This window comes from Hevea brasiliensis, chromosome 8, assembly GCF_030052815.1.
Source record: "Hevea brasiliensis isolate MT/VB/25A 57/8 chromosome 8, ASM3005281v1, whole genome shotgun sequence".
NCBI classification, from domain to species: domain Eukaryota; kingdom Viridiplantae; phylum Streptophyta; class Magnoliopsida; order Malpighiales; family Euphorbiaceae; genus Hevea; species Hevea brasiliensis.
Genome location: NC_079500.1, coordinates 12,262,594 through 12,287,658, shown reverse-complemented (window position 1 = coordinate 12,287,658; position 25,065 = coordinate 12,262,594). Strand labels below are relative to the sequence as shown.

General features: G+C 25.7%; 1 protein-coding gene across 1 annotated transcript; it reads left to right on the top strand.

The window, feature by feature from the left end:
* Nucleotides 1–19,468: 19,468 nt before the first annotated feature.
* LOC110638683 (L-type lectin-domain containing receptor kinase IX.1-like) lies at nt 19,469–21,577 on the top strand. Its single transcript, XM_058152042.1, has one exon. The coding sequence runs from the start codon at nt 19,477–19,479 to the stop codon at nt 21,565–21,567; it is 2,091 nt and encodes a 696-aa protein (XP_058008025.1). The 5' UTR covers nt 19,469–19,476; the 3' UTR covers nt 21,568–21,577.
* The last annotated feature ends 3,488 nt before the right edge of the window (nt 21,578–25,065 follow it).

The window sequence follows — 25,065 nt, the reverse complement described above, 5'->3', positions numbered from 1 at the left end:
CGTGCTCGTTCCAAATCCGATGGGCGATGTTGCGCTTTAATTTATGCATTTATTTATTTATCTTGCTATTATATATTATTTTATTTTTTTATTGGCTAAATATTTTTCTCATACTTAAGCTTGGTTTTTTTGTGGGGATATTATTTTAAAAAATATTTTTCATATTTTTATTATTTAAAATTATAAAAAAAATTAAATAAAAAAATGCTTTTGAATTTGACAATGAGAAGTATTTTTCCGCTGTTTTATATTTTTTTCTCTTATTTTAATATATAATATTTTCCTTGAATGGCTGGTATTTTATTAATTTAATTTAATAATAATATTTGCTTTTTTATTATTATTTGCATAATTATTTTATATGATATTTTTTCTTGTAATATTATTTTTCAAGCTTTTACTATTAATTTAAATATATTTATAATTTTTTATTATCTCTTTATGGATGAATGATGGTTTAATTTAATTTTAAACATAAATTTTATATATTTGTTGATTTATAGGTATTATATTACCTTTTTTTAGATCAAATTAATATGTAGAAAATTTATCATTATAAATATACACCAAACACATAAAATATTTTCTATCTAATTTTCAAGGACAAATTTCAAGAGTCATTCCTGAACTTTAGAAGTTATAATAAAATTGTCCCTAAACTAAAAATTGTGACATAAAACTCTTTGAACTTTAAAATTTTGCATGATAAAATCCTTTTGATTTTTAATAGCTAGTTTATGCAATCTACAATGACAATGATGTGAATAATTCTCCCTCATCTATACGATAATTGTAAAACTAGTTATAATTTTCTTTACAGATTAAGCATAAAAAAATTTCAGCCATATGAAATAATTTATATATAAAATATATTTTTTATGAAAATTTTTTTCTAAGAAAATATTTTTCATGTAAAGATAAAGTCATTTTATTTAAAAATAATTTAATTTTTGTTTTAAAGAAGAAAATTGTTTTCCTTAAAAGTAACTTATTTTTTTATTAGAAAAATATTTTTCATTAGCTCAAATGCTAGAAAATATAAAAAATATTTTACAGAAGAATATATTTTTCTCAAAATAAATAAAGCTTTATTTTCTTTTAACGACATATAATTATTAAATTTTATATAGATAATATCTATAAATACATAAATATTAATTAAAGATACATATTAAAAAACCAATTAGAGGTAGTGTGATTGGTCTAAGGTGAAAAAGAGTAAAGAGATATCAAGTTCAAATTTCTTCATCTGCTTATTATAAGATTATTCATATGGTGAGAAAAAAAATTGTTATATCTTATCATATAGCTGCTTATATCTCCATTAAATAAACAAATATATATTAAAAAAATTGGGAAATTATTTAATATTATATTAATTGATTGCATAGTACTTAACCTACTACACCAATTACACCACTCAGAGGTTGAATAGAAAGCACCAATAATAAAATTTCAGAATTTTCTTAATGAATATCACCATCGATTTTCGCTGCCAACTTTATCTAAATTGAAAAGGATTTATTGAATATCGTAGAAATAAGACTCGTGATAAGCAAGTTGACTATATATTATTACTTCTTTGAGAGAAATTTTCCAATCGTACTATGAATAATTAATTAATTAATGAATAATTTCAAATTTTCCCATTACCAAAATTGAGAAATGAGCGCCCAAGAAGCAAATCTTATGCATTTTAATTATAGTAAGGTTTCCAAAATAGGAAAAATTAGTTTATCTAAAAAACAGAGTCTAAGGACAGAGAGAATAAAAGCCATATCATGCTGTTTCTTGTTTCTGTGTTGTTGGTTGGAAGTTGCAACTGTCAACCATCAATCCATTGTAAAATTCCATAGGGGAAAAGAAGGAACAAAAAGAAAAGGAGAGAGAGAGAAAACTATTGCTAGTGTTAGTATTATTTTCTTCACATAAATAAAGTTAAATTAAAAGAAAAAAATCCCATTGTTAATTTATCAAAAAAAAAGCTAAATATATAAATTTGTCCCTAAATGTTACTAAAAAAATTCTTATAAAATGTTTTATGACACACTTTAACTTTCTTTAACGTCTCATAATTCATCTCAACTCTTATAAAAGTGAAATTAAGATATTTTTCAAATACTAGTAAATAAATTATTATATCAAAGTGATTGGAGTTTACATTTGGTTTTAAAGATATATTGATTTCACTTTATATTAGTTGAGTTATATCACGTAACGTTTAAAAGTTCAGAGTGTCACGATATTATAAATTTTAAAATAATGTATTTAAAAAAATCCCATTAGTTTTATTGATTAATTTTTTTATTAGAGTAGTTAAGCAGTGATTCAACAACTTTTTTTTTTTTTTTTCAAAGGATTGAACAACCTTTTCGAGAGAAAGGAAAGACAGTTGAACATGTTCCGCACGCATATGTTTTTCCGTGTCTTCAAAATTTCCTGAACATTTTCGATATTATATTTGTAAAATATTATTTTTAAGAAGAAAGAAATAATTTAATTCTTCACTGTCAGTTCTGTTGCAAAGTACCATTAAAATTTATTATCTTTTGAGAAACATTTTTGCAGTTTGTGGTTAATTTTAAACTAATATCGACATTATATAATGTGTGTTCACACTGTGAATGAATGTACAATTAATAAGTAAAAATTTATGAATTAAAGGATTTAAATTAAAAAAAAAATAATTATTCATAGATGATTAGAGAGTAAATTCTCATATCTGTTCTTGTAAGTAAATATTGAGTTTTTATAGTGTTTTCTCTCTTTTAATTAGAGTTACAAGAATGCTATGTGAAGTTTAGATTTTTCATTTAATAGAAAATTTAAATTTAGAGATTATCTGATGAAACTATTATGAAGTTGAAGAGTGGAGCGTGCAATTTGCTTAGTGACCATTAAACTATTACGAAGTTGAAGAGTGTCGGACAATTCACTTAATGACCATTAAAATTTATTATCTTTTGAGAAACTCTTTTGTGAAGTTTGTGGTTAAATTATAATTATTTAATGAGTGTTCATACAATGTGAATGAATGTAAAATTAATTAATTAATTAAAAATTTATAAATTAAAGGATTTGAATTAAAATAAAAAAAAATATATTTTGCAGTGGAATCACTGATCATCTATTATATAAAAAATTAATTTTTAAATATATATACATATATATACACAGCATGTGTTCACACATCATAAATAAATATATGATACTAATGAGTTTTAGTTTAGTAGTATTAGAGTCGTCTCCAAAATTGTAAGGTCTTGAATTCAAATATCAATTAAAATTAATTATATTAAAAAATATAAATGTATAATTATTAAATAAAAATTTAAAAATTAAAGAATTTTTATTGCAAAGTTGCAAGTGATGCGAATGCATGATTTTCTTTTTTATTTATTTTTCTGTAATGTAGATTTTATAGAGTGATATTTACAATAAGCATCGGAGTCTTTCTCTATTTTTATAAGTACTAGGAATGGAATCCTGAATTAAGTCTTTCCATTCAAATTAAGGTAGTATTTGGTATAAATAAATTTTATAAAATTTTGTGAAATTCATTTGTAAATATAAAATTTTAGTGTTTGGTTTAAATAAAAATTAATTTAAAATTCTTAATAATCAATTCAATGAAATTTATTATAACTAAACCAAATTTCATCAAAATTGATAGAATTTGCAAATGAATTCCAAACTTAAAACCATATATATTTCAAGTGACAAAATTATTCTGTTATTATATATCATTTTATTTTATTTTATTTATTCAAGACATAAAATTCATTTTACTTAAAATGAATTCTATATTTAATATAAAATATACCAAACAAAGAAATTTATTTGTAAATAAATTTCATTATGTAATTCATTTACAAATGAAATCAATTTTATCAATGAATTGAACCAAACAGGGTCTTAGTGTTAATCTAATATACATGTATAAACATTTACTATTAATTTAATATTACAATTAAATAATAAAAAAATATTTTAATAAAAGTAAAATATTTTTTTAAAAAATAATTTTCATAAAAAATAATATTTTCTTTAAAAATAATTTTCATAAAAAATATTTATATATATATAATTTATTTTCTGTGAAACCCACGAAACAAAGCCTCAATATAAAATTTTCAATATATTGTTTAACATGTATATGGTATATTGTACTCCAAACAGGATTTTAATTTGGTTAAAGGTAGGTAATAAATTAATAATTAATTTTTTTTTTTTGTAGTTTGTTGGCCTATTATATATAGTCAAACTATAAATCATCCAAACTAAGTGTTAATCTTTATTTTATTTTAAGTTTTGGATGATTTATACTATGACTTTATATAAGAGGTATAAATTTATTCTATTATATATAAATTTACTCTTACCTTTTAATAGGTTTAGGCATTAAAAATTCTATTAGGCTTGTTTTAGAATAAATGGTTTCCAAGAAAATAATTTAATTGAATTTTTATATTTTTTAATGATTTTAAAAATTAAAAAAAAATTAATTCTTTTATTCTAAATATGAGATTTGACAACAAAATCAACTTAATTAAATTCTTCTAAACTTGTAATTTTCAAACTAGAAGCTAAGATGTGTTTGGAAAGATTAAAAATGAAATAATTCAATTCTTTTTTTTTTTTTTTTTTATCAATTCTTATATTTGAAAAGTTAAGGTAGTGTTTGGTATAAATGAATTTCATGAAATTTTGTAAAATTCATTTGTAAATATAAAATTTTAGTGTTTAATTTAAATGAAAATTAATTTGAAATTCTTAATAATCAATTCAATGGAATTTATTATAACTAAACCAAATTTCATCAAAATTGATAAAATTTGCAAATGAAATTCAAACTTAAAATCATATATATTTCAAGTGACAAAATTATTCAGTGATTATATATCATTTTATTTTATTTATTCCAAACACAAAATTCATTTTACTTAAAATGAATTCTATATTTAATATAAAATATACCAAAAAAAAATTCATTTGTAAATGAATTCTATTATAGAATTTATTTACAAATGAAATGAATTTTATCAATTGAATTAAACCAAACAAGGTTTAAAACTTTGCTAGAATTCACTTCTTTTACCCCCCTTATTTAGAAACTAAAAGTTTACAAGAATTGAATTTAATCAAATTTTTATGTCAATTTTTATGTTTGAAAACCTAACCTCCTAAGTTGAAAATTAGAATTTTACAAGAATTCAATTCAATTGATTTTTTTGGAGTCAATTTTCATGTTCCGAAACCTAATAGATGAAATATAAAGTATTCAATTCTTTTTAACTTAAAACAAATTCATTTTAAAAGAAATAAAAATCAAGTACAAAAAATATAATTATGTGAAAAGTTTTCAAGAATTCAATTCAATTCATTAATAAAGTTTACAAGAATTCAATTCATTAATAAAGTTTTCAATTAAATACTCTTAGGGATCGATTGACCTCTCATTTATTTTGAATTTACTATATGAATATGTATGTTATTATAAATCGGCCCCTCTTAAATTTAAACATTGAATTTTTTTTTTATGAAGAATATATTTTTATGACTGAACTAATTATTGAACCTTATCTTTGTTTAAAAATTTAATATTTATATATCTAAATTGGCACTTAATAAATTTAATTATCATATTTTTTACATAAAAATAAAATTAATGTATATATAATATATATTTTATTCCTCATCTCACAAGGCAATTAATAAAAAAAAATGAATGGATTTCAATTTCATCACTTCACATTATGACCAATTAAAAAAAATTAATGAGTTAATAAAAAGTCATTATTAATATCTTTCTATGTTGACTCTAGATTTTTTTTTTTATTCACCACTGGCTCCATACTTAAATTATGTTTATTTCTTTATAAATAAAGATAAAATATGAAAATAAATATTCATTACACTTAGCGATTAATTCAAACAACAAAATTTAAATATATTCTATCGTTTTAAGAAGTATTACATAAATTTTCTTACGAATTCATTTGAATTCAATTTTTATGATAAAATTAAATTAATTCTATAGTAAAAATCGTTTGATTAAATCGCACGTTTTGGCTAATTTTTTTATTTTTTCGAAAACGTTTTAGCTAACTCTTTTATTTTTGCAATATATACATAAACATTTGGGATTTGCCTTGGAAAAATGGCACTATTTTAATAAGTGTAGATCCATTAAGATTTAAAATAATGCTCCTCTAGGTTATTGGAGTTTTAATTGTATTAATAATGCAGTTTTAATTTGTTCAAGCGTTATGCATATTATTTTTTTTTATTTTAATAATATAATTTAATATTTATTTCTTATATTATAAAATTTTATTAACAATATTTTTTAATTAATTATGTTAAATATAATTTAAATTTATATTAAAATTCAGAATAGTTATGCAATATCAAAATTAAATTAAATTTTAATTTCTTATTATTAATTATTTTTCTTTAAATAATTTTTATAAGAATGTATAATATAATATCTTATATTTTTATATATTGCATTAGTATCCCAGCCCAATGCCCAATGGATTAGGACGAATCACATTCATGCTAGATCGGCCTACTAAGGAGTAAAGCGCTCTCAATTGCTTTAAATAGCAATTGATATAATTAATTTGAATTTGATAAAAGTTATAAAAATATATACCATTTAATTTTAAATTTTAAAGTAAATTAATTAATAATTTAAAAAAAAAATTATATTTAATTTAATCTTTTAATGTGGCACGTGTCAATTTATTATTAAGTCAAGTGGCTTATTTTTAAAAACTATTTTCTAAAATTTAACTTGCTTGAAATTTAAATTTTGATAGTACTTTTTAAACAAAAACAGAAAATGAGGTCATTAGGATTTAATTTTTTTTTTTTTAACATTTTTGACTCATGATATGACAAGTTAAGTATTTAATTATATTTCTTTTGAAAGTAAAAAACTTTTATTTTAAGTAAAAATAATAAAATTTAAAAATGCAGGACTTTCTTGCAAAATTGACCTTTTCTATTAGAAAATTTTAATATAAAATTTAAAAATCAAATATATCATGAATAATTACATATTTTAATTTGAAGACAATTAAGAGCCACACGTTACACTCAATAACAATTTTTAGTATTTTTTCAACTCTACATTTTTCTACAAGTCTCTTTTGATAATCGTCTTGTCAATTTCTTTGCACTAGTAATCAAACAACAAAGTAAGAAAACACACAAAACCCAATAAAATTAATTATAAATCCTTTGAAATTGAGACAATAAATACATATTTGTCCTTAAAGAAAATAGATTTAACTACTATTAACATAAAATAAAAAAAAAATGGGAAGGGTTATCATGTTGAGAAAAGTCTCACTGCTAGTGTTTGACTAATCTGAAATAAAATAATAAACATTAGTATTAAATAATGTGCAATTCAATTAATTCACCAATGTAGATTTAATGTGTATGCAATTCTTTGAGACTAAGCAATTAATAGAGCTAAAAGTTATTTAATATTAGATTAGAATAAGTTTAGTAGAAGGTTAAAAAATTAAGGATTAAATGTTATTTTTATAAATTTTAATTTTTAAAGAAGGTTATTATTAATATAGTATCTCAAGGTTAATATTCTCTTTTTAAGTATTGCAAACAATATCGACGAGGGGTTAAAAGTCATAAAGAATCACTTAAAAAATTAAATTTATAGGTGAAAAAACAATTTTTAAAAAAATACATAATTTAAAAAGTCAAATTTATGGATGAAGATCTTAATAATAATTATTAATGATTTTCTCTCTATATTTATCTGTATTTTAAGTTAATTAAAAAAATGTTCTTAATATTATATATTAAGAACACCTTAATTGTTCTCCCTAATATTATATATTGTAATTACAAATGTTGAAAGAATATTTTTTTACAATGAAAATGGTGTAAGACTTGACTGTTGAATTGAATAGAGATCGATTATTTAATGATTATTTAATTATATATATTAAAAAATAATATTTGTGATAGTATTGATAATGAAACGATCATTCAAGATTTTCAAAAAAATGAAAATTTGTTAAGAAGAATTATAAATTCAAGATTATTGTAAGAATTTATTGTTTTGTAAAATTAATTTTCTTTAATTTTTATTTTATTCTTATTACACATAAAAATTTACATGTATTATTATGTTTTTTTGTCCTCTTTCAATAATATATTGTTTCATCTAAATTAATTAAAATAATTTTTGAATCTACTAACTCAATTTCTTAGCTCCATCTATGGAGTTAGCGCTCAGCATTCTTGATCATAAAAGTAAATAATTTTAGAAGAGAGATGGAGAGATTTGAACTTAAATCTCTTGACATATCGTACTTTTAAAGTGTGAGAAGATTAAGTAGACTGTCGGTGGTGATAAATAATATTTATAAATAAGATTTTTAATATTAATAAATTATTAATAATAAAAACACTTATATTTAAGATTTTTCACTTTTACGCTACGAAATAAACGAATCATGATAAGCCTAATTTGGGAATTTTTCTTCTAACCTAAAGTGGGAGAACAAATAAATATATAAATAATAATAAAAATAATAATAAAAAGAAGCAACTCATCACCAGTCGCTTTAATGAGAACTTAATGATGTACCCAATACACCTAAAAGCCATTTAATATTAAATTAAGTAGTTGGATTAATTTTATGAAGAAAAATTTTGATTGGTGAAGGGCCACGTGAGCCAGATTTCTTTGTCCAAAGGAGATACGATGTTTCCTTAATCACCAATTGGGTTCTCGGACTAAACACCATTATACATTTTCTTTAAGTGAAAAATTCCAATTTTCATTGATTTAAGCAAAGAGCTTGGCCAGGTGTTCAATCATCATAACTTCCCATTACTCTCAAAAATAGAAATTATATTTTAATTACCTAAGATATCAAATACTCTAGATAATACTTAAGATATATATATATATATATATATATATATATATATATATATATATATATATTATAACAAATAAATTGAAGGTATATACACAAATTATATAATTATACAATATTAAAAAAAAAAATTACAGGATTTAACGTGGTTCAACCGTAAGATTTACGTCCACGAGCAAGACAAGAGAAAAAAGTTCAACTATAATGAAAAGAGCAAGATACAATCAATAAGAACTCTCAAACCTTAATCCCAGTGTGTTTTCTGAATATCTCACAACTCTACCGCAAATGATAAAATATTATAATATTTATACTGGTCCATAGCGCAGGGGCGTTGTCCCCGCACCCCTAAAGAGATTAGTGGTGAGCTTCGTGCTCGGGCTTATCGACCCGTACCATCCGTAATCATCACATATCTCACTTTTTATCCCAATCGGGTCACAGCGAGAAAAACGATCGGGTCGGGTCACAGTTCGGATCATGAAAAACATATCCAAATTTCAAGCTACAAAAATAACAAAAAATATATATATATACATAATATGCATGCAAATGCCCCAGTGGATCTCTCCATTTAATTTTATGGTAAAATGTAGAGAAAGAAACCATCAATCAATTGCTAATTCATTGGTGAAAGCTTTCACATTTTGGATTAATGGGTGTATGGTATTGATTGCTCTTAGAAATTTTAATTGTCAAAATAATGAGATATATTAATTTAATTAAGTGCATTCACGTGATGATGTATGCATATATTATGACTGTAAATCGATAAACTAAAATATTTCACATCTCAAAAAAAGGGTTCGATAATTAATAAGCAATCAATTAAGTGCATTCACGTGATGATGTATGCATATATAATGACTGTAAATCGATAAACTAAAATATTTCACATCTCAAAAAAAGGGTTTGATAATTAATAAGTGATTGCTTCAGCGTGATAAAAGAACTTAATTAAATATTCGAAATAGATAGAAATAAGTTGAACATTAAGTAAAATTGTTTGTAAATCACTTTTAAGAGGGGGTTGTTGTTTCTCTTTTCCTTCTTTTAGCTAAAAGGAACTCCTATCCTTTACCATCCAAGGAAAAGATCCAAAGCCATTGTTACCTAAAACAAGTAGTCTAGCAAATACCCATATGGATGTCCATTAATTGTTGTAAAGCTTGTTGGGTATAAATTATTTAAATCTTTATAAATAAATATTGTCTAATATGACAGTTTTGGGTACTATGGTGAGAGTTAGAAATTAGTTTAACTTTGCAGGCATTTAAAATATAGAAGGGTTCCCACTTGGAGCTGCAATTTAAATAAAAGAGAGGAGATACGAGGAGGATCTTCATGAAGAGGTTTTTATAATTGAAATTGCTTAGCTGTAAAGAGCAGCTTTGCATTATCGAGCCAAAACAAGAAGCCACTGCCGTGCTCAGTGCTCACTTCACCTACCTGCATCTGCATGCGCTTTAAATCATTTTAGTTTTAACCTGCAGCCTGTACGAGCTCCCTTATATATATATTCTATTTAATATATAGTCCAAAAGCCAAAGCAATTAATAATAAAATATGTATATTCTCATCTTGTAATATTAAAATTTTATATTAAAATCCTGTTGATTCCTTAGTTTTTGGCCTGCGCAAGTGATTTGGAAATATGGACGAGCCATCTCTAGTTTTTCTCTATATGGAATAACCCATGTTTTCATCTCAAGATTTACGCATTTTTGTTATCATTACTAGACCAAGCCAAGGGTCAGTTTCGTCCCTGAATTGGACCGTGATTGGTTCAAATCAAATCCAAAATTATGCTGATCAACAGTTTATTAGGGCCTTAAATCGAGATCTGGGGATCAGTTAAGGACTTTTTTCCTGAAATAAACCGGTTTATATTGACAATTCTAAATCAGATTTGGCCCAGTTTAAAATTTAATTTTTTTTATTGTTTTTCTAAAATTTATATTGAGTTTATATTTGAGTCATTTTAATTTTTTATATTAACACCTAAATTATTTAGTTTATAAGTAATATTTTAAAATTTAGGGTAATTTACTATTTAATCTTATATTTTAGTGAAATTAATTATTTAGTCCCTCTATTTTAAAAATTATACTGTTTAATCTCTATATTTTGCTTCTGTTAAACTGTTTAGTCACTTTGTCAATTTCTTCGTTAGTCAATATTAGTCACATTACTATTTAGTCCATCTATTTTAGTGAAACTAATTAGTTAGTCCTTATATTTTGAAAAAGAACATATTAGTTAGTCCCTCTAATTTGACTTTGCTAATTATTTAGTTCTATAATTATTTTTTATACCTAAATTACCCTAATCATCCTCCTTATTTCTCTCTTATGTTCCCTTATTTCTCCATTTTTCTATATTTCTTCTTCTCTATTTTGCACCATTCTCCCATTTATTCTCTATTTGTTTTCTTCTGTTGATAAAAACGAAATAAGCTGTTTACGCAAAAAATTAATAAATTTCTTTAAATTTCTTAGTAATCAAAGAAAATTATTTTCCATTAGATAAACACAAAAATGATGTCTAATGAATTGAAAATTAAAAAAAAATGTAAATTTAGATTTAATCTCCATATAGTAAAATTTCTATTTTTATCCAATAATATATTTTTCAAAATATATGAAGCAATTAATTAGTTTCACTAAAATAGAGAGACTAAATAATAATATTTTTTAAAATATAGGAATCAACTAATTAGCTTTCTTAAAATAGAGAGACTAAATAGTATTTTGAATAACATGAATAATAGAAAATTTGATAGAGTGACTAAATAGTATATTTTTTAAAATTCAAGGATCAAATAGTTAATTTCTTTAAAAGACAGAGATTAAATATTAATTTTCTCTAAAATTTATTACTGTTTGATACCTAAGGCTGAACCAAAATAGTCTCAAACTGAAACTAATTTAAAACAAAACTAGGTTGAACTGCAAAGTCAACTAAATCAGCGATTCCAATTTAGAAGCAGACAGAAACTGATCCTTGAACAAGTCTAATTAAGGCCTTCAAGTGAAATTGTTTGCTAGTTAAGGTGCCTGTAAATTTTTTGATTTGCTACCAACTCGAAAAATGGTTAAGTTGGTAAAATAATTTGCAAAAAAATAGTGACTTTTTCTTATAAATTTTATTTTTTAAAAATTTATTATTGTGATATCAAAGCTAATTTCAACTTTAATATTGTCCACAACAAATGTTCAGCCTTAAAAACTTTAAGTTATAAATGTCCAATTCTAGGCACTACTGAGTGTGTTAAGTTTCACATCAATAAAATATATATAAAAAAAATGCTTTATATATGCCCCTTTAAGTGAAGTTAGACTTAATCCACATTATTAAAAAAATATTGACGCATGCACCTTTATATTTTATAGCAATTATATAAAATTTTTCATTTTTAAAATATATAATTTAATTATTTTTCTATAAAAAATATAATGCAACTTAACAAATGGAATAAGCAATAGTAAAATAATGAATTGGTTACCAATGAGTTGATATGAGTGGTAAAGAATTTTCTTAACAAATTTGCTGTTCAATCCTTATGAATGGGAAAAATTTTTGTTGAGAGCACTTTACTTCCATAATGAACTTCTTCAATGCGAGTAGACCTAACTCAATGAGTTAAAAAATACTTGTAATTTACTAAAAAAAATAATGAATTACTTAATTAAATATTCACAATAAATACAATCTTGTGAGTACATGTGAAGGATAAAAATTAAGATTGGAAAGAAGTGATGTTGAAATGAAAGAGGATTTAAATTTAAAATTTTATAATTATAAAGATAATTTTAATAACTAATATATAATAAAACAGATATATACGTTACATATTTTAATTTTCTATTTAAGAATATATATATATATATATATATATATATTGTAAAGCACAAGCAAAAAAACTTTTGACAGCTAGGTGGATCACTTGCCCACAACAATGATTATATCATGAAAATCAGGACTCTAGGCAGTCACAACATTATTATTATTATTATTATTATTATTATGAAATGAGAGAAGTATATAAATAGAATACACATAACATCTTTCTAACTTCACATCAAAAGCCAATTGCCAATTTAATAGAGGAGATTTAATCTAATCTTATATTAGATATAAAATTCTTATCCTAAATTAATATAGGATAACATATTCTTTTTATATCTAATTATAAATATTTAAAGCGTAAAATTTATAGACAAACATATCTGTAATGACCCAATATTAAAATAAGGTAAATTTTGATACTATATAGAAAAAATAAATCAGACTAAACTTTATCCCAAAATTAACTCAAGGGAAAGAAATTTACTCTAATCTTATATTTTGTATAAAATTCTTATCCTAAATGAATGTAAAATAACGTCTACATCAAAATATAAAATACTTTCATCATAACTCAGGCTTTTATTTATTATACAAAATAGAGCAAAAGTAAAATAACGTCTACATCAAAATATGAAGTACTTCCATCATAAGTCAGGCTTTCATTTATTATATGAAATAGAGTGAAAGTGAAATAACTATTTCATGATAAATACCTATTCTTTCTATTTTTTATTCAATTGAAAAAAAATATTGTTTCATATAATAACTATTTCAATTATAATTTTAATATTTTTATTACATTTTAAAATGGGAGATAATTACTTTTTGAGAATTGATAGGAAAACTCTCATCTTTCTCCACTTTTCTCTCTCTCTCTCAATGTATATATATATATATATATATATATATATATATGGATGATGCCTGTCTAGATACTTGAGGAACTATATATTCACTGTTCTTTTCTGATTATATTATAAAGGATGCATTGTCCTTTCTTAGCTAGCAAATGGATTCCATATTGAGAGAAATTAAATAATTCTTTTGCTTTGCTTTGTAATTGCATTCTTGTAATAATTAAGTGTTAATTAACCACTAAGGGAAATTCTACTTCTATTCAAACTTTGTCCTGTTTTCGTAACTAGAATTTTATTAACGGCTATATATATTTGTAATAATTAACTAGAATTTTATTTTTTTTATTTACTTCATCAATATTTGATAGTGTAGATAATTGAAATAACCATAATTTGTTCATTAACACGATTCTGGTGAGAATGATATCAACACGATTCCCTGCACTTGCAGATTTTGCATAAAAATTAATTTTGTTAACCAGAATAAAATTCATTGACTATAAATTGATTTTTTTTTTAAACTTTTTTTGGTTATCAATAATGAACCTCCTTAACATGAGTAGGCCTAATTTAGTGGGTTAAAATATACCTGTAATTTACTAAAAAATAAAAAAAATAATCAATTACTTAATTAAATATTCACAACAAATACAAACTTGTTAGTATATGCGAGACAAAGGATAAAAATTAAGATTGGGAAGAAGTGATGCTGAAATGAAAGAGGATTTAAATTGAAAATTATATACTTATAAAGATAGTTTTAATAACCAATACATAATAAAAACAGACATATTCGTTACATAGTTTAATTTTCTCTTTAAGAATGAATATATATATATATATATATATATATATATATATATATATATATATATATATATATATATATATATATATATATAAAACTTTTGATAGCTGGGTGGATCACTTGCCTACAACAATGATTATATAATGAAATTCAGGACTCTAGGCAGTCACAACATTATTATTATTATTATTATTATGAAATGAGAGAAGTATATAAATAGAATATACATTTCATATTCCTAATTTCAAGTCAAAAGTTATCTTAAGGAGAAGGGATTTGTCCTAATCTTATATTTGACGTGAAGTTTTTATTTCAAATTGAAAAAGGATAACATGCCCCTCTTATATGTAATTATGAATATTTAAAGCGTGAAATTTACAGGTGAACATATTTGCAATGGCTCGACATTAAAATAAGATAAGTTCTGATGCTATGTAAGGAAAATGAATCAGACTTAATTTTACCCCAAAACTAACTCAAGGGGAAGAGATTTGCTCTAGTATTATATTTAATACAAAATTCTTATCTCAGATCAATGTAAAATAACGTCTACATCAAAATGTGAAATACTTCCATTATAACTCAGAATTTTATTTATTTTATGAAATAAAGTGAAACTGAAATAACTAATTCATGTTAAATACCTATTCTTTCTATTTTTTATTCAATTTAAAAAAAATATTGTTTCATATAATAACTATTTCAATTATAATTTTAATATTTTTATTACATTTTAAAATGCGAGATAATTAGTTTTTGAGAATTGATAGGCAAACTCTCATCTTCCTCCACTTCTCTCTCTCTCTCTCTCTCTCTCTCTCTCTCTCTCTCTCTCTCTCTATATATATATATATATATATATATAGATATAGATGATGCCTGTCTAGACACTTGAGGAACTATATATTCACTGTTCTTTTCTGATTATATTATAAATTAAGCATGCATAGTCCTTTCTTAGCTAGCAAATGGACTCCATATTGGGAGAAATAAAATAATTCTTTTGCTTTATAATTGCATTCTTGTAATAATTAAGTGTTAATTAACCCTTAAGGGAAATTCTACTCCTATTCAAACTTTGTCCTTTCTTCCTGACTAGAATTTTTTTAACGGCTATATATATACGGGCTAATGATAGTCCTATGATTTCATTAGAAAATAAACAGCAAATTTAATAAACTTTTAATTTAAAAAATTAAAAAAAGTAGAAATATAATATCCTAGCAAAAGGTTGATAACATTCTTAATATATAAATCATGGAATTGATTGAAAGAGTTTATTGGTTTTCCATTAAAAAAGAAGGTGTTCACACATAGAGATCCATTTTAAAAATTTCAAAGGAGTAAGTAAAGATTTGTTCAACATCAATATATTATATTAAAATGAAGGAGAATCCTCGAAAAAAGGCTTCATTAATGCAATTTCCAAGCTGTATACATTTCTGTGATATTGTCCTCAAATGGGAACCCAATATATAGTTTTATTTTTTTTGTCCTTTTTTTTAATTGAATTAAAAAAAATCTAAACATTTTCGTTAATTATTAACTATATCTAAACATTCTAATTTTAATCACATATTCCAATTTTTAAAATGGGGAGCAACTGTATCCAAACCTTATAATCTTAGATTTGATGTTGCATTCATATTTTATAAGCATTTAGGATTCATTTTATATCATTTTGCCCTCGTAAATAATTATTTTATACTCTTTTAATTATGTTTTTACTTAATTTTCTATATTTTTACAATCTGCATTTGATTTGTATTTTTTTAAGGTTAATTTCAAGTATAATTTTTTTTTTTTCATTTAACATTTCAAGAGAAATATGTTGATTTGAAGTCCATGGAGTTGTGAAGAAAAGTTACATGAGGGCAAATACTTTGTGTTCCAGCTTATATAATCGTGAGCTTGACAAAAGCACCAACACAAATTCTTGCAGTCTAATTGAAGCATGCAATTACATAACATTGTGCAATCGAAGCATGCAATTATAAAAGGTCGTGCAAATTAAAAATCAGTCCAACTTAGCATTTTAGCGTGATTCTTTTTCAGACCTGCTCTGCATTTTAACATATTAGGGCTTCTATTTTGGCAGTATAAAAACATATCTTTTTTGAGTTTTTGGAGGAGAGCAAAGAGGAAAAATCTTAGGATTTTGGAAGGAGAAAAGGACGGTAAAAAGAAGAACATGAGATTTTCTCCATTCCAAGCAGGTTCCCACTGAGATTTCTTCACCATCAAAGCTGCAAATATTCTTGAGTTCCTCTATTCCTTCATCTTTTTAAGTTTTCTTTGATTTATTTCATAATTTTCTTTGTATTATTGAACAGAGTAGTTTCTTTAATTTCAAAGTTGGCTATTATAATACTTTGATTTAATTAATGGATTTGGCTTTAAACCCAACTTTGGAATATCTTTTAATTAATTGATATATATTTGTTTAGATTAAATTAGCTTTAATAAGTACTTTTTGTATCTGCTTCATTTTTTTCTTATTTACTTAGTCAATATTTGATAGGCTACATAATTGAAATAACCATAATTTGTTCATCAACACGATTTTCGTGAGAATGATATCAACACGATTCCATGCATTTGCAGATTTTGTATAACAATTGATTTTGTTAGCCACAATAAAATACATTGACTATAAATTGATTTTTTTTTTCTTTTTTGGTTATCAATAACTACTCTAGATTAACAAAATCCAAAAACTTCCGAATTGATTTTGATATTTTGATTATAATTATTTTCAATCTTAAAAATTTAAATATATGATAATTTTGGAATATAATTACTTTGACATTTCCTGCACAATAGGCATCTTTTTTTTTTTCCTTTGAATCTTAAATTTACAATATTTTTTTATTGAATTAATTAGACAACAAAACATAACTCTCTTTCATTTTATAAATTTTAAAATCTTTTTTTTTTTATAGAAAAATGTAACAAATATATATATGTGATTTGGATTGTTTTTAAGCATCACTTACAATTTGAAGTAATTATTAATCACTTTTAATAACTGAATATTAAAATATAACAATCAAAATTATGGAATTTTAAATGAAAATAATTCAAATCACTGAATTTTTTTTTATACTTCAATTTAGTTAGTTTTTTTTTTTTTTTTTTGTTTTTTTTGTTTTTTGTTTTAAATGACAATAGATTCTCATTGAACTTGAAATCTCACGAAATTTGAAGTTGAAATTGGACCCAATTGGACCAATTTTATAATTTGAGTTTGAAGTAGGCCCGTTATGAAAGTATTGGACGGGCTATTTCAATCATGAGCAAAACTTTCAAATTTGAGCCACACTTTTTTTTTTTCACCTTATTTTTAATATTTTTTTATACATGTATTAGGCTCTTTTACTTAAAATTTTTTATATTTTATTAAATTATTTTTTATTTAAATTTATTACATCTTGATTTAATATTAATTTTATTTTAATTATAAATTAAATTTTGAGTGAACTAAATGAAAAATTTGTAGTATAATCTATAATGTTTATAAAATAATTTATTTAAAAGGTATTTTTTTTTTAAATTTTGATTTTAAAGTAAAATTTTTTAAGAGAATTAAAAGTTCTATTGTCCCTTATACTAAATGTTACTTTAATATAAATATTTTTAAATTTTAATTGCTAAAATCTTATCTCATATATAATAAAATAATTATCTAAAATTCTATTTACTTTTAAGAAGTTTAAAATTTTTAAGTTTACAATTCCATACATTATTATGCTTATTATATTATAATATATTTTTAAAAATAATTTTTTATTAAGAAAAAGGTAAATTATTTTTTTAAAAATATATTAAAATAATTATTCACTAAAAATTATTTATAAAATTTAAACATTTTTTTAAAACATATCTTATATTTAAAATATTAAAATTTTAATAATGATATTTTAAAAATCATCATATGGCATATGATTTTTTTTATTAATTTTTTTAATATATATTAAACAAGTTTAAGAAATAACAAAAAATCTATTAATCAATTTATTTATTTATTAACACTTAAAATAAAATTATAATTAATTAAAAATTTTATAAATAATAAAATTTTATATAATTATAAAATGTAAAATATAGGAATTACATATTAAATTATATTATTAAAATAAAATAATAAATAATTTATGTAATGCGCAAGTAAAATAAATTCTCGCTGCATCAATATATATATATATATATATGAAACATTAATAAAATTCAAAATCATATGTATGTTACTGAAGAATAAAAAACTTTTTTAATAATTAAAAAAAATATTATTTTAATATCACAAAATCAAATTATTTTCCTTTGTTTTTTTATTATAGTTGTTAAATTAGAATTAATATTTTATAGACAACTCATCAATATTATAATTTTTTTAAATAGCCAATAATTTTTGCAAATAGATATTATTATTTAACATATTTTATAACATACTTATTTTTAATATATTCATACCGTTAGATAAATTTTCAGTAAAATTGATTTATGTTTCAATATAGACCTATGATTTAATTTTAAATATAGATAGAAAATATAATATCTTAAATTCTACATTTAAACTTAGAAAAAAAAAATGATATATATATATATATATATATATATATATATGAAGCCGAATGCTGCAAATGGAACAAAGAGCTAAACACCAAAAGCAGAAATTGTCAGGGCCAGCTGGTTGCAGATTAGAGTGGCAAACAGCGAAAATAATTGAAGACCTTTGATTCAGTCCAAGGTTACACAAGGCAAACAGAAGAAATCACCAATTGCCATGCTAGCTATTTTGTCTTAACTAATATTAAGACAAAGACAAAAATTTAAGACCTTAATAGTAATGGGGTGTCCTAATACGTAAAATAAAGAACTGGGGATATATATTATTATTATTATTATTATTATTATTATTATTATTATTATTATTATTATTTATGACTGATGACTGATTAGTAAGTTGATGCAAAAGAACAAGCCTTTTGAACACCATCTATCCCTCCCTTACTAGCTAGACCTAAGCTAACTCCTAACTATGACATCTCTCAAGTTCCAGAATTCTCGTCTCTCATTGCTAAAGATTCATATTCTCAATCTCTACATAATAATTTTGTCACTTCCTATCAGTCCAAATGCCTCTGCCTCCTCATTGAATTTCAAATTTACCAGCTTTAGTTCAAGTGATCCTCAAATATTCACAGAAGAAGATGCGAATGTGACCAATGGAGAGATTGAGCTCATCTCAATGCAGCTTGGCAAGGAAACAGGTGCGAAATTTGGTCGAGCCACATATGCAGAACCATTGCATCTTTTTGACAAAGCCTCAGGAAGTCTTACCAACTTCACTACCTATTTCTCCTTTGTCATCGATTCAAGAGGCTTCCCCAAATATGGTGATGGGATAACATTTTTCCTGGCTCCGAATGGCTCACGAATGCCTCCTAACGTGACAGGTGGTGGCGGTATTGGTCTGGTCAGAAGTAATAGTCGAGCAATAAACCCTAAAGTAAATAAATTCGTTGCAGTGGAGTTCGATACCTACCATAATGATTGGGATCCGCCATATGATCACATTGGTTTCAACGTCAACTCCATGATATCTATAGTGAACAGGACTTGGCGCAGTGGAGCAACAACAGGGAGTAAAACAGTTGTTCGGATTACATATGATTCAAGCCAGAAAGTGTTAAAAGTCAAGTTCAGCTTTATTGATCGCGACAATAAGACAATTAAGAATGGCTACATTTCAGCTGAAATTGATTTGGCCGTGTATTTGCCTGAATGGGTGACTTTCGGCTTCTCTTCCAGCACAGGAAATCCTGGTCAAGGAAATAGAATCACCTCATGGGAGTTCATTTCAAGTTCAAGAATTGTTGAAAATGGTGATCGTTCCCCTCCTCCATGGGCTGATGTGGGCTTCCCGAATGCTGAAGGTCCATCAGATCCTCTTGTTCAGAAACAAAGAAGAGATAAAATTGGACCGGTGACTGGCTTGATTGTTGGAGCATGTGCTTCGATTGTACTCGTAGGTTTTATTTCATTTCGTTTGAAGATAAAGAAGGGGAAGGAGAAAGTAACAGATGATCCTCTTATCAATGTGTCCTTCGGTGATGATTTCAGAAACGGAGCATGGCCTAGGAACTTTTCATATCAGGAATTGGCTTATGCGACGAGTAATTTTTCAGAGACGGTGAAGCTTGGAGAAGGAGGCTTTGGTGCTGTTTATAAAGGTTTTCTTAAGGACCTGAACTACTTTATAGCTGTTAAGAGGGTATCAAAGGTGTCTCAGCAAGGTATTAAGGAGTACGGGTCAGAAGTGAAGGTAATTAGCCAGTTGAGACACAGAAATTTGGTGAAGCTTGTTGGTTGGTGCCATGAAAAAGAGCTTTTACTTGCATATGAGTTCATGCCTAATGGTAGCCTAGAATCCCACTTGTTCAAAGGGAAAAGCTTGTTGACATGGGATTTGAGGTACAAAATTGCTCAAGGGTTGGCCTCCGCGTTACTTTATCTGCATCAAGAAGGTGATCAATGTGTGCTGCATAGAGATATCAAATCAAGCAACATCTTGTTAGATTCTAGCTTCAATGCTAAACTTGGGGATTTTGGGTTAGCTAGGCTTGTCGACCATGGAAAAGGATCTCAAATCACAATTCCAGCAGGAACCGTAGGCTACATGGCTATGGAATGTTTTACATCAGGGAAGGCTAGCAAAGAATCTGATATATACAGTTTTGGTGTTGTTGCTTTGGAAATAGCCTGTGGAAGAAGAGCTCTGGAATCAAAACTCGAAGAAGGCCAAATGAAAATAGTTGAATGGGTTTGGAAACTTTATGGAATGGGAAAACTACTCGAAGCAGCTGACCCAAAATTGTGCAGAGATTTTGATGAACAGCAAATGGAGCGATTGATGATTATTGGTCTCTGGTGTGCTCATCCTGACCCTGTATTTCGACCTTCAATATGGGAAGTTGCTAATGTTCTACTTAATTTTGAGGCTCTCCTGCCTAACCTTCCGTCAGAAATGCCTCCGCTAGCCTATCTTGCTTCTCCGAAACTATCAGCCACATTTTCTCACACTTCACCTGATGTTTCTGCTACCGGCAATGGACAGCAAACAACATGATTCAAGCTAATTAGCTCAGATTGTATGCTTTTTGTTTATTTAGGCTTTAACAAAGGAATAATAATCTTATTTAAAAAAGGAAAAAAGAAACTACGTTTCAGATTGTATGCGATGCTGATAAGTCTCTCTTTCATTTTCCTGTTAATTTCAATTTCGTTTGTGAGGTTCATTTTCATTTTTCTGGTCAAAGAAGAGCTTTGCTGCTGTCATAAAAATTAAGGAAAGCAGAAAGGAAGAGAGGAAAAACAGAGCTTACAATTGCTGGAAAAGGTTCACTACATTTTTCATTCATAATTGATAATTTATACAAGCTTTGACAAGTACATGATTAGACAAAAGAGAGTATTACCTACTACATCTTAACTTTAACAAGTAATAAACTTACTTGTAGACTGAAATTAACTTATCAAAAAAGAAATAAAAACATCATTACATTTTGAGTCTTCTAGAGAAATCTCAGCAGCTAACACTCCTTGAGATTTCTCTTTGAGACTCTAAGTTTCAGCCTCAAATCTTCAAATTTAGTTTTCATTAAAGCCTTAGTCATTACATCAGCAAGTTGTTCATCTGAATTGCAATGTTTCAAATTTACTTGACCATTCCTTTCAGCTTCTCTGATTGCATGAAACTTCACATTGATATGTTTTGTTCTCCCAAGTTGGACAGGATTCTTTATGATAGCAATAGCAGACTTGTTATCCGCCAAAATAACAGCAACTTCTCTTTAGATTTGTCCCGAATCTGATAAAATTTTCCTCAACTAAATTGCTTGATTGGCTGCACCAGCAGTTGAAATGTACTCTGCCTCAGCAGATGATTGAGTAACAACATCTTGTTTTTTAGAATTCCAAGAGAACACACCACTTCCAAAAGAAAAAACAAACCCTGAAGTGCTTTTAGAGTCATCAATGCTTCCTGCCAAATCACCATCTGCATAGCCAATTAATTCTTCACTTTCATTCTTCAGATACCAAATACCATAATCTTTTGTGCCTCTAATGTATCAAAGGACTCTCTTAGCTGCACCAAGATGTGGCTTGCTAGGTTATTGCATAAATCTTGAAAGGAGGCTAGCAGAATGCATGACATCTGGCCTTGTTGTAGATAAATAGAGAAGACTTCTAATTATGCTTCTATATGTAGAAGCATCACATTTGCTTTTGTAATACCCTCATATTAAGTAGTCCATATATTCTACTATTCTGGTAACTAGTGTCTGTTCGGATGGCTAGAATGTCTAGGACTATACTTAATTCACATAGAAGAGCCATAAATAAAATTAATAAAGATTGAATGAGGATGGATTAAAATAAGAGAAATGAAGCATAAATAGGTTAAATGAGTCTAGAGTGTTGATGATGGGTGACCGACCCGGGAAGCGACTACTAGCTCAGTTGCGACCCTAAATTCGTGTGGGATACCATGACATCTTTAGTTGAGGGTTAATTGTGAAATTATTGAGAACTAGAAATTCATGGAAATAAAAAGGGAACAAGCACAAATAAGGGAATCATAACTTAAAGATTCATCGGACATTATTAAAAAGATGGACTATAACCCGATGAGGGTCATTTTGATCAATTCACTCCTAGATGTGACTTTTGACCTAAATGTTGATTATATTGTGTGAGATTAAAATATTGAAAAAGGAATTAAAAATGAATAAGTGTAGGGAAAGAAAAGAAAAAGAAATGAAAATTTATAATTTTAAATTGCTTTATGACATAAGCATGACACATTGGTGGTACAATTAAAAATTATAATTTTTTTCATTTACTAAATTTTGGGGATAATTATCTAATTAAAAGACCAAAAACAATAAAATAGAAAACTCACCTTTTCTTCCTAACTTGGCCGGCTTCATCCCTCTCTCTCTCCCTTATCATTTTCCTCCATTAATGACCAATCTAAGCTTCTAAAACCCTAGTTTTATTCCATAAATTTCATAGCCACCTCAACAAAAACTTGATATTTTACCTTGGGTGGAAGATTGCAAGTAAAGGAAATTGAAGATTGAAAAGCTCAACTAGAGGTAAGTCATCTCTCTAGCTAATTAATTATGTGAGCATGGAATTGAGTTTGAATATGGGGAAATTACATGAGAAAGTATGAAAATCATGCATGTATGGGGAATGATGAATTTTGGACAGCTTGAGGGATGCTAGGGTTTTATGTGTTTTGATTGAATTGATGATGAATTCTTGCTTAAGTGATGTTGTATATATGATTGGAAAAGTGAGCTTTCATGAAATTGCATGAATTAGTAAGATGGAAAAAATTAGGTTTTATGGAAATTAGGGCTTAGGTGGTATGTTATGCAGTTGATTTTATAAGGTATAATGGTCATTTAATATGTTTTGATTGAGAATAGATGTGAATTGATGAAAGGAATGAATGGATCGGTAGTGTGTTGAGTTGTTGGAATTCTGTACACTTGAGTTTAGTGTACATAATTGCTCATAAGTTGAGTTACACAATGCAAATTGGTGTGAAACCAATTGGAAAAAAAACGTGAGACATAATGCTAAATTTTTCATGAAGACATCCTGCCCAGAAAATGACCATAAATTACCCTAAATGAGCCTTGAATCTGGAATTGCAATTCTGGACTTGATAAAAAATAACTAAATAAATAGTACTTAGTAAATTGGGCATAACTCACTTTAAAAAACTCCAATTTAGGTGATTCTTGAACCAATAGAAACTTGAAACATAGTATAACACTTCTTATGAAGACCATAAAGTCAAATTATGACTTTAAGTTGATCAAATTGCTGGGCAAAATTAGTCCATTAAACCTGCCCTGGACTAAACCTGAACTTGGAAATCCTGAACTTAGAGTATCCAACCAGTTGTGGCAAAAATGTCATAACTTAAGCTACAAAACTGCAAATATAGTGATTCTAAAACCAAAATGCTCATAACACATAGCACTACAAGTTTTGCGTTTTGACCAGAACCCAGATCATAAGGCATCTTGGGGAAATTGTTAGGAGAATTCAGGACTTCCCAACCTAGAATTCTTGCACTGGAACCATTTTGCCATTTGACCCTAGGACAGTAATTAGACTATAACTTCCACTAGAAAATTCCAATTGGGATAAATCAAAATGATCTGAAAACCTAGGAATTAGGGCTACAACTTTGGTTTAGAAACCTTAATCAAATTTTGAGTGTAAGACCCTTAAATAGTAATTTTAAGACTGACCTGAAAACTAAAATCTTGGAGTTGTAGGTTTCATGAGTCCAGGTTGGTTAATTAGCCATAACTTACCCTACACAACTTCAAATTTAGTGATTCTTGAACCTGTATAACCATGAGACATAGGAGAACAACTCATATGAAGAACACCAAGTCAAATTATGACCGTAACTTGTCCAATTAGCTTGACAAATTTGAGTTCTAGAATCTGCCTTGTTCTGGAATAGTATTGATCACTGGACTAGTACTTGGTAAATTGATTATAACTAGAGCTACAAAACTCCAAATTAAGTGAT

What these genes read in the sequence shown, in the direction of transcription:
- LOC110638683 (XM_058152042.1), top strand. Translation starts at nt 19,477, where the DNA reads ATGACATCTCTCAAGTTCCAGAATTCTCGTCTCTCATTGCTAAAGATT.